This window comes from Anoplopoma fimbria, chromosome 1 (assembly GCF_027596085.1).
Source record: "Anoplopoma fimbria isolate UVic2021 breed Golden Eagle Sablefish chromosome 1, Afim_UVic_2022, whole genome shotgun sequence".
Lineage (NCBI taxonomy): Eukaryota > Metazoa > Chordata > Actinopteri > Perciformes > Anoplopomatidae > Anoplopoma > Anoplopoma fimbria.
The window spans coordinates 10,395,238-10,410,020 of NC_072449.1; the positions used below are offsets into that span (position 1 = coordinate 10,395,238).

At 40.6% G+C, this 14,783-nt stretch overlaps 2 protein-coding genes across 2 annotated transcripts; both read left to right on the forward strand.

The window, feature by feature from the left end:
• Nucleotides 1-586: 586 nt before the first annotated feature.
• On the forward strand, nucleotides 587-2,818 carry rnf7 (ring finger protein 7). The gene is made up of 3 exons (XM_054600195.1): nucleotides 587-849; nucleotides 944-991; nucleotides 2,284-2,818. Exons 1-3 carry the CDS (start codon nucleotides 681-683, stop codon nucleotides 2,400-2,402), a joined length of 336 nt encoding a protein of 111 aa, XP_054456170.1. The 5' UTR covers nucleotides 587-680; the 3' UTR covers nucleotides 2,403-2,818.
• A 2,283-nt stretch (nucleotides 2,819-5,101) lies between these two features.
• On the forward strand, nucleotides 5,102-8,518 carry grk7b (G protein-coupled receptor kinase 7b). The gene is made up of 4 exons (XM_054599577.1): nucleotides 5,102-5,698; nucleotides 6,178-6,615; nucleotides 7,642-7,913; nucleotides 8,188-8,518. Exons 1-4 carry the CDS (start codon nucleotides 5,102-5,104, stop codon nucleotides 8,516-8,518), a joined length of 1,638 nt encoding a protein of 545 aa, XP_054455552.1.
• The last annotated feature ends 6,265 nt before the right edge of the window (nucleotides 8,519-14,783 follow it).

Sequence of the window (14,783 nt, forward strand, 5' to 3'; positions counted from 1 at the left end):
CCTAGAAAACAGCGCCATCTTTGGTCGCCATGGAGACATGACGTTCATTAAATTTAATAAAAAATGTTGTCTTCGTATGTTTGTATTTTATTTAAGTGTGTTGGTGATGTGAATATATTGAAAGGTCAGATTATTAATCTGTCTGTATATTCAATATTTTTTAGTTATTGTGGAATTTCTTTTTCTTTTAATTTGTTTTTACTTATTTAATAATTCTTTCCTGTTTAGTACTTTTATTACATATTTATAATAGTTTTGTTTTTTTTATCTCTATGCTGCTGTAATCCTGTGAATAATAAAGGATTATTTTATTTTATTTTATCTTATCACAGACTTCAATTCCTAGAAAACAGCGCCATCTTTGGTCGCCATGGAGACATGACGTTCGTCAAACTTAATTGACAATTAATAATTATTTCCTGTTTAGTACTTTTATTACTTATTTATAATAATAAAAAATGTTATCTCTATGCTGCTGTAATCCTGTGAATAATAAAGGATTATCTTATTTTATTTTATCTCATCACAGACTTCAATTCCTAGAAAACAGCGCCATCTTTGGTCGCCATGGAGACATGACGTTCGACCGACACAGCTAGCATTAGCTCGTCCATTAGCCTGTAGCGTGTTCGTCCATTTTGTTTAGCCTAGCTAGCCCGGCTAACGTGCCTGCAGCAGAGATGGATGACGGTGATGAGCCGGGGATAGTCCTCTCTCACAACACCTCCTCGGGCTCCTCTAAGTCGAGCGGGGACAAGATGTTCTCCCTGAAGAAGTGGAACGCGGTGGCCATGTGGAGCTGGGACGTGGAGTGTGATACGTGCGCCATTTGTCGGGTACAAGTGATGGGTGAGTCCGGGGGACAGACGCTGTTAGACGGCTAGCTTGATGCTAATGATGCTAACGTTAGCAGCACTGTAACATGTGTTTTCTTCACTTGTAGATGCCTGTCTGCGGTGCCAGGCGGAAAACAAACAGGAGGACTGTGTTGGTAAGACAACGTCGGCCATTAAACACGTGGTAGCAGTGTTTTAATGAGGAAACACACACTGAGCAGGTCAACCCAGCGAGCTAACATCAGCTGGTGTGGAGGAGCTGTCACACAAAGCTAGCAAGGCCAGTTCATCACAGTGAGAGGGTCCAAGTGAAGTCAGAGAGGTGTGCTGTCATTGTATGTATGCAGAAAACACACAAAACGTGACATCAGATTATCTATCTATGTTTGATAAGAGCACACTGCTGAACACATAGTTATAATAGTAAACATGTCAAAGTAATGTTAGTGTAGAATAACATATAAAGATAGGCTCAGCCAATTAACAGAGCAACACCTCAGTAAATGACTATATACTATGTGTATATATATATATATATATATATATACTATATTAATGCATATTTAGTGTTGCTGCTTTTTTAAGAAACTATTACAACGAGTTTAGCCGATTGCATAGACATCTTTTGTGTAGTCTGTGTGAGCTCCCTCATTGGTCATAGATTGAAAACCATTAAATGTCACTCTACCTTTTTCGACTCTACTGCAGCACGACATAGATGGATAGGATGTTTCTTTAGGAAAGAATTATATAAATTACATAGCTATGTTTGATAAGAGCACACTGCTGAACACACGTTATAATAGTAAACATGTCAAAGTAAAGTAATGTTAGTGTAGAATAACATATAAAGATAGGCTCAACCAATTAACAGAGCAACACCTCAGTAAATGACTATATACTATATATAGCCACACTGTCAGGTAATGTGACAGGAGATTTACAATGCTGGATACTTAAGATAAGATAAGATAAAATAAGATAATCCCTTATTAGTCCAGCAGCGGGGACATTTACAGGGTTACAGCAGCATAGAGGATAGTGCAAACAAGAGACATAGTAGAAATAAAAAAAAAAACTATTAAACTATTGTATTGCATTAATGTCATGTGGTCTATTCATTTAGATTAATTTAGTGTTGCTGCTTTTTTAAGAAACTATTACAACGAGTTTAGCCGATTGCATAGACATCTTTTGTGTAGTCTGTGTGAGCTCCCTCATTTGTCATAGATTGAAAACCATTAAATGTCACTCTACCTTTTTCGACTCTACTGCAGCACAACATAGATGGATGGGATGTTTCTTTAGGAAAGAATGAAATAAAAACACTTAGTAATTAGAATTACACTCCATTCAAATTTACACGGTTGTACTTTAATGTTCTGTGTAACCTAACCTCTTCCCTTTTAATCCTCTCCCCGTGTCCTCTGTCTTCATCTTCTTTCAGTTGTATGGGGCGAGTGCAACCACTCCTTCCATAACTGCTGCATGTCCCTTTGGGTGAAGCAGAACAATCGGTGCCCCCTCTGCCAGCAGGACTGGGTGGTTCAGAGAATCGGCAAATAAGCTCAAAATCCAGACGCCCCGAGACTCAAACGAAACCTGTGTGCAGGCAAAAACTGGTGACAGACCTGACAATGATCACTGCAGCGTCCTGTGCAGAGAGCCACTGACCCCGACAACTGTCGTCCTACTTATGAATGCATGTTCCAGTAGTCCTGTGTCTAAGGAGGACGATGGACTACATTAAATCAGACTGGATGGTCACTGATTTGTTGATGTGACTGGAGGCATCATGAAGAGAAGGATGAACCTTGTTACAGTGTTTGGTCACATGTTAGCTTTACGTTATTGTCTGTGGTGGTGTTCAGGACATCTTGAATATGTGACTTTCTTTTTAAAAATAAAAATCTGTATATAGCTGTAAACATGTTTTCTTTCATCTACTGAATTGAATAGTTGCGGTATATATTTCCTATAAACTATGCCATTAAGGAAATTGGTATAAATGCAGTTCTACAACATTGTTTTTTCTTTTTGCTACTGACAAAAATTTGTCATCACCACTCTTATTTCTTTTATATAATCTGACTAATTTTTCTCATTAAGATAATAATTTCAACACTTTTAGACAGATTTCTTGAACAGCTACCTGTGTTTAGACAGCATTTATTATTAGAAGGTTGGCCAAATCTAAAAAGGGTTTGTGGGAAAACCTTTTTCTTTCTGAAGTTCATATTCTTTAATGGATTCATTTATTATCAGCTCAAAAACTCAGGCAGTGCAGAGCTTAGATGGTTTAAGGTAATGTGTATCCACTTTTTAAACAGATGCCCGTTTAAATAATAAACATCATCTATGGAGTTTTCAGTAATTGAGTAATCAAACATGAGTGTCCAATTAAAGGATGCAGTCTAAAGTCCTCAAGTCACCTCAATGCCGTGAGTACCTTGGCAGTCTACCTGAACTACCTGGAAGGGGGCCATGCTAACCGCTAAACCACTAGCACTTGTTACACATGTATGGAGAGGTTGGCCTTGTTCCAGTTTACCTCAAATCAAGTGTGGTAAAATATAACTAAGAACATCTACTCAAGTACTCGTACTTAGCTGCTAAGTGATGAATTAGGAATAGATTCAAATAATAAATATATGATAAGTAATACTTTCAATGGAGCCATTCCTGCAAGTACTTTTGCTTTAATTGAACAGTTTGCTGCTAATACTTATAAGTATACATTGTTCAAATGCGTCTTTATTTAAATAAAATATCTAAGTACTTCTTCCACTACTGCAAACAGTTATTACATCCAGCCAGTGTTTGGATCTACAAAACCTGATGTGTAAAATGATTAACTACCATATGGGTTTAAAGTTTTCTAATCCTTTTTCTTGCATATAGAAAAACATCAACATGAGAGTAATGTTTTGTGGATTTTTTGCATTCACATTTAAGCAGAACATCTCAGTTCACCTGTCGATTATATCATAATCATGTGATCTATAAAACTTTAAACAATTTGCTAGAGCCACAGGTGATGTAACCAAATACCTTGTTTTGTCTAAAACACAAAGATATTCAATTTAATATAACGTGAGACAAGGAAAAGCAGAACATTTTCACATTTGAGAATGTGTAACCATCGAATGTGTGATGCTTTTCCTTGAAAATGTACTTCAACGATTTATTGATCATCAATAGTTGCTGGAACATTTCTTGACGACTAACCAATCGATGAATCCACCAATCACTGTAGCTATAATTTGTATTAATAATCTGCTGTTAATGAAATATAAATACCTGCCTGTTTATGGTCAAACCCAGTTAATTGACCCTGCAATAAATCCTACATTACTACATACGTAAAGCGTATAATATTAAATATTATAACACAACAGAAAGTTGTTTATTTACCTTCATGATAACTTTAAGGCTGCAGAGGTACACTGTACCATGTAATGCATTCTCTCACATAACCTCGGAATTCATTGACTCATTTCAGCTTTGCAAGTGTAATATCTAAAGCAGGTTTTTTTGGTAATCAATTAAATTATTTGTGCAGGTGTTCATGTTATTTTGTCCACATTCTCTAAAGGTGTGAAATCAGAAAATCCATTGTCTTTTGTGATTGTCTTTTTTTAAATGTCAGGGTGTTTCATGACACTGATGCAGTTAAAGCGATGCGACTAAAGATGAAAAGGTACTTTTCAAAACTGCTCCAGCTACAAACAAACAAGTTTTTGTGCTGAGCCTCATGTATGAGTGTTCAGGCTACTTACTTAACCAATTAGGGGTAATTTAGTGATGCCCTCACTCAATTTTACTAGAATAAGCAATGAAGTGTGCATACATATACTTAAAATATTATACTCAAACAGCTCTCTCAGGACCTTTTTTATCTTCCAACAAGCTACAATCAGCCACAACTTGTGAGGGCCAGGATCTGCCACCTCATCATGTCATGTTGCCAGCCCCATTACTGCGCACAGGCACTTTGCGTCTCCTTAAAATAGACCAGCCCAAAGCCTCTTAAGTTCAAACCACATAAGTTGCTGTCCCTTAGTTCTGTCTACGTAAAAGCATGCAAAGACACTTACCCAACAACAAATCCCAGAGGACATTTGTACTTGTAATGCTGCTGGAGGCGTGGTACAAGAGGTGGAGGGTGATCTGGATGCAGGTGCTTCAGGGGCTCAGTTGTGCCTGGAACCTGCAGATGAGATGTTGATCAGGCCCGGCTGCCTTTGACACAGGATACATCCAACATGGGTGACCTGCTGGGACTGAACAGCCTGGTGGCCAACACTGCCTACCTGAGTGCTCAGCATGTAAATCATGAATATCTGAGGAAACAGAGGCGCTCTCTCATGCTGCCCAAACCAAAGATGTCCTCTGCTCTCCAGGCAGCAGTGGGGAGGAAGTACGAGTCCCTGTGTGAGCGACAGCCTATTGGGAAGAGGTTGTTCCATCAGTTTCTCCGGGCCTCTAACCCCCAGTACAGGGTCGCCACTGAGTTCCTGGAGGAGCTGAGTGACTGGAGCTTTGCTGAAGATGAAGCCAGAGAGAAAGCCAAACAGAGCATCCTCGCAAAGTTCTGTCAACCCGAGTCCAGGAGCTTTCTCTCATATATTACAGGAGAGGCGGCTGAAAGATGCAAGAGTTTATCAGGCAAAAACTTTGATGTGATGTTGACCCAGATAAGAGAAGCCACAAGAGACTTCCTGAGGGGGAGACCTTTCTCGGAGTATCTGAATAGCCCCTTTTTTTATAAGTTCTTGCAGTGGAAGGAGTACGAGAAGCAGAAGATCAGTGACAGATACTTTTATGAGTTTAGGACTTTGGGAAAAGGTGGCTTTGGCGAGGTAGGTGACAAATCCCAGCATCTGAATAAAAGTGTAAATTTCAGATTGCTTCATGGAATTACAACTAATATGTTTGAGTTTAAGTGAGACAGTCCTAAGTTTTGACAGAAGAAATAACATTATTTTTCTTACAAATGAAAAGCTGAATTCATGATCAATTAAAAGCATCCTTATTCAATTAAATACACTCAGGTGTTTTGCTGGAATAGCCTCACCTGGTCTCGTGTGACTTGTAGGTTATTTTAGCACACTGCATTTCTTCTACTTGTGACACTATTATTATTACATTATGTTTGAGCATTTATCATCATCCTGTAGTTGTTACACACAGCGGCTACTGTCCAGTAAATGTTATATGGTCCCAGCAAAAAGTATCAGAAATATATTTCAGGATGACAAAGTAACAACAGTCACTAAACCAAAACAAGCACTGAATAAAGCTGTTATAAAATCTACAGTAAAGTTATTCTATCTTGCAGGTGTGTGCGGTGCAGGTGAAACACACAGGCCAGATGTACGCCTGCAAGAAGCTGGCAAAGAGGCGCTTGAAGAAGAAATGTGGCGAGAAGCTGGCCCTTCTGGAGAAGCACATCCTGGAGAGGGTCAACAGCCTCTTCATCGTAAACCTGGCTTACGCTTACGACAACAAGACCCACCTGTGCCTGGTCATGGACCTCATGAACGGTGGAGACCTCAAGCTCCACATCTACGGGCTCGGGGAGCGGGGTATCCGTATGGAGCGCGTTGTCTATTACTTGGCACAGATAACCACTGGGATGCTCCACCTGCACTCCATGGACATTGTGTACCGGGATATGAAGCCTGAGAACGTGCTGCTGGATGCTAGAGGTCAGTGTCGGCTGTCGGACCTGGGATTGGCTGTGGAGCTGCCAAAGGGCAAAACGATCTGCCAGACGGTTAGTGTGCTGACCCTTTCCTAGATTAACCACAGTGCTCACTGTCAGACGGCTGCACTGCAATGCACTTTGCAGAGTCACTCCGTGGTTTGTATTACGCAGCAAAGTCTCTTCACTCCTGATCATATTATTCACACATAGAAAAACAGACTTTTTAATGCCACTACACTGTATGTTCGTTCACCCACACCTACAAGCAGCTTACCAGGAATAGGTCTGGTGGCTCTTAGTGCTGCTCGGACAGAACACATAAGAAAGCATAACCCTCTCTGACTTAAATTAATCTCATTAAAAGGTGCTTGACCTCATCCCCACTTGGACACTACCCTGGATGAGAAATGTATGAAAGACCAAGAAGAGCCTGTTAGCTTTAGCTGGTTAATCTTTGCTCGGCTAATACCAGTTATGGCCTCCCCGTGTCTGTCCTAGGAGGATCAGTCAGGAGATTCACTGCAGAACTCCACTCACTAGAGACGGGAGAAAGACTGAACGATTGCTGTCACAGTGTCTCAGTGTTTCACATTGCTTTCTTGTTTTTTTATCTGTATTTTAGTTTTTGATTTATTATTTGATTTAGTTTGTAATCATGTGGTGAAAGCTGGTCAAGCAAGTTTGCTGCAATTAAATTAAATAGTCTTTAAAAAGATTAATTATTAAGCAGATTGAGATGCGTCAAATACCTAGTTCCAAAAAAAATGAATAGTCATACTTTATATCTATATCAATGGTAGCAGCGTCATGAGTATTTTGAAGTCACAAGAATACAATTTAGATATAATGATCTAATGTATTGTATCAAAGTGAGCTTTAAGCTAAGTGTCATCTTCACACAGCTGTGTGTAACCTTGCATTGACTCTTTGACTTTCAGTGTCTTAACGATCCTACAGGTTACAGCAGTGGTTATATTAAATACTTACTTTATATGCTAATGGAATAATAGCATATTAATACATTATTTATTTATTTTCATTTCATTATCTAGTATATAATATAAATCTCCCTCTCTCCTCTCTGTGTGCTATCAGGCTGGTACGACCGGCTACATGGCCCCCGAGATTCTGAGGCAGGAGAACTACCACACGTCTGTGGACTGGTGGGCTCTGGGCTGCAGCATCTATGAGATGGTGGCCGCCCGTTTGCCTTTCAAAGACTTCAGAGAGAAGGTGCAGAATGAGGAGGTGACACGTCGCACTCTGGAGGACGAGTGCAAGTTTGAACACAAACACTTTGATGCTCCCACCCGAGACATCATCAACCGCTTTCTCAGGAAGAAGCAGACCAATCGCCTTGGGTGCCGGTTAGTAAAAAGCACAAATTGGTCAGATGAGGATGAAGAAATCATTTATCAAGAAAATGTATAACTTATTTTTTACCCCTGAAAACATACTGTCATCCTTGGTATGATACAGTCCTTAAAGAAACAGGCCCAGGGGTACAATGTTATGTTTAAAGGACCAAGGTGTCATATTAAGGGGACTTATTGGCAGAAATGGAATATAATACACATGCTTTCATAACCTAATTTTCTATCGCAGTCCATTCATTAAATGTCTTTTGTGTCTTTCTTACAGTAGCGGTGATGACCCACGAAACCACGCATTTTTCAAGAGCATCAACTTTCGTCGTCTGGAGGCCGGACTGGTGGAGCCCCCCTGGGTGCCAAAATCCAACGTGGTGTACGCCAAGGACATGGACCAGTTCACGGACATCTCCCAGGTCGAGGACGTCAAGTTCGATGCCAAGGATGAGAAATTCTACAAGCAGTTCAGCACAGGCGCGGTCTCCATCCGCTGGCAGAAGGAGATGATCGACAGTGGAGTGTTCGACCAACTGAACGAACCCCAAGTGAACGGCCACGGCTGTGAGAGCGCCTGGGAATCCAAGATGTGCATTGTTTTGTAAGCATTTTTATATTTATATCTGGGTAAAACAAAAACACATAAATATCCTTTTTATTTAATTACTTTCACACTACCAAAGTGCCTTGTATTATACAAAAAGGAGCAGCTCAGGAACCTTTTTAAAACATTTCATTGCATTTATCTGAATTAATTCTTCTTACTAAAGACATCTGCCTTAGTGTTATTCCCGGATGGAAACACACACTGACATCCCAACTGCTGCTTTATAGTTTGCCCTCTATTGTGAGTGGGCAGATCGCAGTGCATGCATACTTTCCATTACATCACTCAGCCATTTTGGCAGGCAAGTGTTTACATGTGTTTGTAAACAAGCTTACATAATAGTTGTGTTGTGTGTCACTAAATGGCGGCAGGATTATAATCAGTATTTACAAGAATGTGCCACATTTGTTAGACACACATAAATCCCATGAATGCCTTTCGCTCACGTGAGTGGACAGTGAAACTCGACCTCAGAGAAGTCTCTCAGTAGCAGACGTTCACCACTACGTGCCGCCAGACTCCCATGAAGTGCGTTTAGAACTCCCGCAGCACTCTTCGTCATCCCCTTTATCCCGGTTGTGCTGCTCAGGTATTTACAAGCACTGGATGACTCGTTCAGCTTTAACAAGGGAATGAAGGAGACAAATTGTCGTTGTTTTTCCGCACAGAAAACATCAAATTTGTGGCTTTAACAAGGCAATACCAACCCCATTTATTACCCCCCAAATGTGTATACAAGCCATTAACAACCTAAGAAAGAGCTGTTTACTACTTAAAGCATAGCAACGACAAACATCTATTTAGCTTTTATAGATTCTTAGTTCCCAGTATCCAACTGCATGACGCTTCTGGTTGCAGGAGTTCCATGTCTTATGTTGTTTATAAATATATTGTTTAATTTAAGTTTTAATCCCTAGATGACCCCTTTTTTTAGGTGATTTTCAGGTATTTTGGACTTTATTTTATATTGAGCATAGAGATTAAATGAGGGAGTAATATGTGACAAAGGTCCCTGGCAAGACTCATCATCTCAGCATCTTACACCTTTGGGCAACCAGGAGGACCCAGGTGTCTTATTTCTGACTCCAATCATAATATTTGACCTTAGTTTTACTTTGTTCCATTCCTCAACTCTTAAATGAACGTGTACAATGTCAAACATGTCCTTTTATTTTTACTCACACAAAGAGCTGCATTGTCAGTATGTAACAGTGCCAATAAGATATATATATATATTTTTTGTAAATGTGAAATTTTCTTTTATAATGGTGACTCAACAATTTCTAATATTTGATGTGACCTCTTTGGCTTGTAATGATTTTTATATGTAGCTTTCTGATACTTTCTTGCCTCATTGCATGTGATTTTCACAAGAATGTTTTGTTCTCCTTTTATTAAACGATCAAGCCGATGACAATTTTTTTTACGAGATGTGATGGAAAACAAATAAAGCAATTCCTTATGCTTCGCTGCTGTAATGATTTTTGGTAACAAATTCATCTTCATAGTGATGACATTCAAAGTTATTTTCATAATCCTCTTGTTGCTCATCTCAAGGCAGAGATATGATCAAATATCCAAACAGCCAGGGTCTGTCTGAAAGTGTTAGGTGGTTATCTCTTTATAGTAACCACAGTTCATTCATAATCACAACATGACATCACCTTTAATATTTGATTCACATCTGTCACTCAGTGCATCACTCCAAACCTCAGACACATTTAGGTAATGAGGGACAGATAAACATGTGTTGTGCTAACTCCTGTGAGGGGGTGACCTTACAGGGCCGAGAAGTGGCTCCGTTCACGCTCAACTGTCATAAGATTAGCGTGGTTCAGATGGAAATCCAAGACGCAACCTGATCATCGTCCGCCGCGAAGGCAGGAGTGGGGAGTCCACTGTGGACGACGTGACGACAAGACAAACTCGGCAGAAGGTCTCCAGGAACATGTTTTTACCAGGTGCCTACAAGCCTCTGCCAGGGTTTAGTTCCCCACGGGCTCGACGCTGTAACTCCTGCCCTCTAACACACACATTGCACGAGCCACTCTGCAACACACACACACACACACACACACACACACACACACACACACACACACACACACACACACACACACACACACACACACACACACACAAGCCGTCCATATCACTTGCACATTTGCACGTTTGCACTCATGCATGCAGATGCACAGGCATGCATGCACATTTATGCATCCCCACAAACTTGTGTTAACACTGATCATGCAGGCAAAGATGTACACACATATCTAAATAAACACTCTCACTTGCAGTACACACTCTGACACACACACACACTCTCACACACACACACACACACACACACACACACACACACACACACACACACACACACACACACACACACACACACACACACACCCACACACAATCTTATTACCTCTGTAGAAGCAGGCATGGGGTTTTAGAGATCAAAGCAGGACAGGGTGTAATTTGGTATCTGCGTTTGTTACATGCCCATGCTCTGGATTCACATCAAAGGCATGTGCCACACTTCAGCTCAGCCCTGGCATCCTCAGGAAGGTATCACACCAGCAATATTGCTGCTTTTTGCTTCCTTTGGCTGTGAGTGTGTGTCTGTATCTCTGCGTACATATGCGTGATTATGTTTTAGATGTACACATAAAAATTGATTTGTGTCTATATATGCATTTGTTTGTGCAGAGGGTGTGTGTGTCTGAGCATTTAGCGTAGGTGATAAAGTGGTTAAACAGTTGAAACAGAGAGGTCATTGTCTGCTGAGGGAAAGTGAGAGCCGGCCACGTCGGGGAAAGACGGTTGTGTATCGCTGTTTTTTGGGTTTAAAATCTGTTTTTCAACAGTTGAAAACAGTTGAAATCTTTTCCCCTTTGTGCCATTTTATGTGACAAAAATGTTGCAAAATTTTAATCAAAAAGAGTCTTGTGTACTGAGCTCTACTGTGGTAACCTCACTGCCGCTGAGGAAATGTTTAGTTTTTTGGTTAACGTTCAATTTTCTAAGCTTCATTGCTTGAATTCTTAACATTTCCACAAATAAGTGAATTCCTGCAGGGCGGTCCAACAGAAACAGAGCGTGTGTGTGTGTGTGTGTGTGTGTGTGTGTGTGTGTGTGTGTGTGTGTGTGTGTGTGTGTGTGTGTGTGTGTGTGTGTGTGTGTGTGTGTGTGTGTGTGTGCATGATGTTCTTCCCCACTGAGGCCCGATGGGCAGTTTCCATGGCGCCGAGACCTCAGACCCCTTCCACTGCCAGGGGCTGGACAACGTCATGGATGGAGCCTGATCAAACACACACATAGAAACACACACATAGAAACACACACACACACACACACACACACACACACACACACACACACACACACACACACACACACACACACACACACACACACACAAACACACACACACACACACACACACACACACACACACACACACACACACACACACACACACACACACACACACACACACACACACACACGTGTAAACAGTCCCACACTCTTAGACCTCGTCCTATCACTGCACCATGTTTGGTCCCTTTACTGCAACATTCATCTGTCTGTCACTTATTCTCATGTTCAGACTTCAACATTTATTTTTCTTTCAACAATAAAAAAATGCTGCCAGTGGGGCCAAATAATAAATAGTTCCCTGTATAAACACACATTTTGGTATTTTTATAGAAAAGAGTATTAATGTCTTGAACCATAACTGCACGGCATGGCAATCAAGAAAATGACAGGTTTGCACAGAATTCCTGACACAAGTACATTTGTTATTGAAGTAGAGGAAAGGATCTTTTCACATTAACAGATTGTTTTAGGATTTAGGAAAATAACTTAAACTGGATTTTTTTGCAGGAGATTTTCCACATCATCAGGAAAAAAAACGACTAAAGATGCCGACAAAAATTCCTTTCTTAATTCACTCGCAAGGCTGGATAACCAACTAAGCAAAGCAGGTAATTACCGAAAGGTCCCAGGTTTACTTCATATCAGTTTGTTGTTAGTTTCTTAACTAATTGCAGTTTTTCTGAGGCATTTACACCTTTAAAGGTCAACATAAACGAAGACTGTTCCTCCTCGTCTCATGGCCCTAGTAATTTAGAAAATAGATTTGTCAAAATCTAGTAAATTATTTCACTTTATGTTGTGCTCACATGTTGCATATTCCTAAATAAAGTTTCCTTAATTCCTGAAAGTGTTGAATCAAATTGGACACAGTAAAACCTGAAGCAGGTAATATTATTATGGCACAGGATAATGGTGTTTCTATAGTAGGTGTCTGGAGAAATAATAATGCCCAAGGTGCAGAGGAGGTTGATAAGGGGCCTGATAACATATTATGAGATCTGGAAACTAAAAGTAGTTCCAGATCTCGCGAGAGTGTGTTTGTCAGGAAGAGAAACCTCTTAAACAAAGTTAATTTTCCTCCATATTTGTCTGCTAGAAAAATGCCATTTTAGTGTCATAATGTGTGGTGTGGCTTGTCTGTTCTCTATATTCTGTCAGAATCTGTGTTCACAATCACATCTGCTACTGGAGTTAATAGACACAGGACCTGCCGATAGTCTCCTAGAGGGCAGCGGCAAGACCCGTTTGATACAGATAGATGAAACTGACTCTCAGTGGGGGGGTCTTTGTTCTGAACTGTCTGTGGTATAACCAAGGCTTTACAGTTTTTTATACCTAAAGAGTAAAACCTGGCTTGCCATCCTTTGTCTTTGGCCCCAGAACATGTACCACTTGGTAACCCTTCACCCGTGTCACTGTGAGTTCTACCAGAACCGACTTATCTGCTGTGGACCAAAGAACAATTTCTGGACATAGTTAACATAACAAAATGTGAGATACCGTGCCTTAACTCTTTCAGTTGGGGCAGCTGCTTCTCCCTCACCTGAGGCAAATTTCTACAACTTAAGATAAGATAAGATAAGATAATCCTTTATTAGTCCCGCAGCGGGGAAATTTGCAGGCTTACAGCAGCAGAGAGTAAAGTGCACACAAGAGACACAGCAAAGAAAGACAAGATAAAAAGAAAAAAAGAAAAAAAAAAAAAAAAAAAAAAGAAAAAACTTGTGAAGCCATAAACATGACATCACATCGGAAAACAGTTCCAATGCCAGGCTGCTGTCACCAAAGTGGACACTCTCAAGACCTTTTCGGAATGAAAAAAGGTATAAGGTGCATCCTTTTAGAGTCTACATTTTTTTTTCTGCCAGGAATCTGAATATACCTCTTCCTCCTCTTCCTGCTAGTGTGCAGGGGCCAAATGAGTCATGGTATGTGGCGTACCTGTGAGGAAATACCAAATCGTTTGGTCATAGTATTTGTCTCTCTCAGTGTTAAACTGACCCAACTCTTTCACACACATCCTGCACTTTTCTTTATTACAGAAACAGCCTAGCAGATGTGTCTGTAGTTTTTATCCGTTAGCAGCAGTCTATTGACAAACCCCAGATGTCCAAAGATATTGAGAGTTTGAAACAGCAGTGCAAGACTAGAAGAGGCAGGTTACAGAGTCTGGAAACACACACACACACACACACACACACACACACACACACACACACACACACACACACACACACACACACACACACACACACACACACACACACACACACACACACACACACTAACAGCAGAGATGGTCTTGGATTCAGTCCAGACTGCCCGCCTCGCCAACTGTCAGTCATATTACACCGCTAACAAAGAATGCAATAAGTACCAGCTAATTAAATCAAACTGGATAGACTCTTAGAAACTAACACCACCTCCAAGGTTATATTTCTGTTTTTGTGTGACACTGTGGAATCGATTGGTTTTAAACCTGCTTCTGAGAGCTTCTCTGATTCACTGACACACATACTAATGCAGACAGAGACGTCCACACAAACACAGAGGTCAAAACCCGCTCGGTCAGTGACCCCTGAGGCAATATGGTGTACTGAAATCAAAGTACATTAACACATGCACCACAACTGTTTTTTTCCCACTCGCAGTTCAGTACGAAGGGTTGTAAAGTGTTTCCCCTCATACAGTATTCTGTATCATTACATCCCTCTCCCTTCGTTTGATGTGCTGATCCTCAATCACCCTGCAGTGGAGGGGTGAGGAACATCAGAAAGCTTTGCACTCCAGCTAACTCAGGTTTCAGGATACAGTAACTTTTTGAACTTTAAGCCGTTTTTATGGGATTTTCTACTTGTGGGAGAGAACTTTATTCCTAGCGA

What these genes read in the sequence shown, in the direction of transcription:
- rnf7 (XM_054600195.1), top strand. Translation starts at nt 681, where the DNA reads ATGGATGACGGTGATGAGCCGGGGATAGTCCTCTCTCACAACACCTCC. An exon ending in TTGTCGGGTACAAGTGATGG is followed by an intron (nt 850 to 943) that starts GTGAGTCCGGGG and finishes CTTCACTTGTAG; the next exon opens with ATGCCTGTCTGCGGTGCCAG. An exon ending in CAAACAGGAGGACTGTGTTG is followed by an intron (nt 992 to 2,283) that starts GTAAGACAACGT and finishes ATCTTCTTTCAG; the next exon opens with TTGTATGGGGCGAGTGCAAC.
- grk7b (XM_054599577.1), top strand. Translation starts at nt 5,102, where the DNA reads ATGGGTGACCTGCTGGGACTGAACAGCCTGGTGGCCAACACTGCCTAC. An exon ending in GAAAAGGTGGCTTTGGCGAG is followed by an intron (nt 5,699 to 6,177) that starts GTAGGTGACAAA and finishes TCTATCTTGCAG; the next exon opens with GTGTGTGCGGTGCAGGTGAA. An exon ending in ACCAATCGCCTTGGGTGCCG is followed by an intron (nt 7,914 to 8,187) that starts GTTAGTAAAAAG and finishes TCTTTCTTACAG; the next exon opens with TAGCGGTGATGACCCACGAA.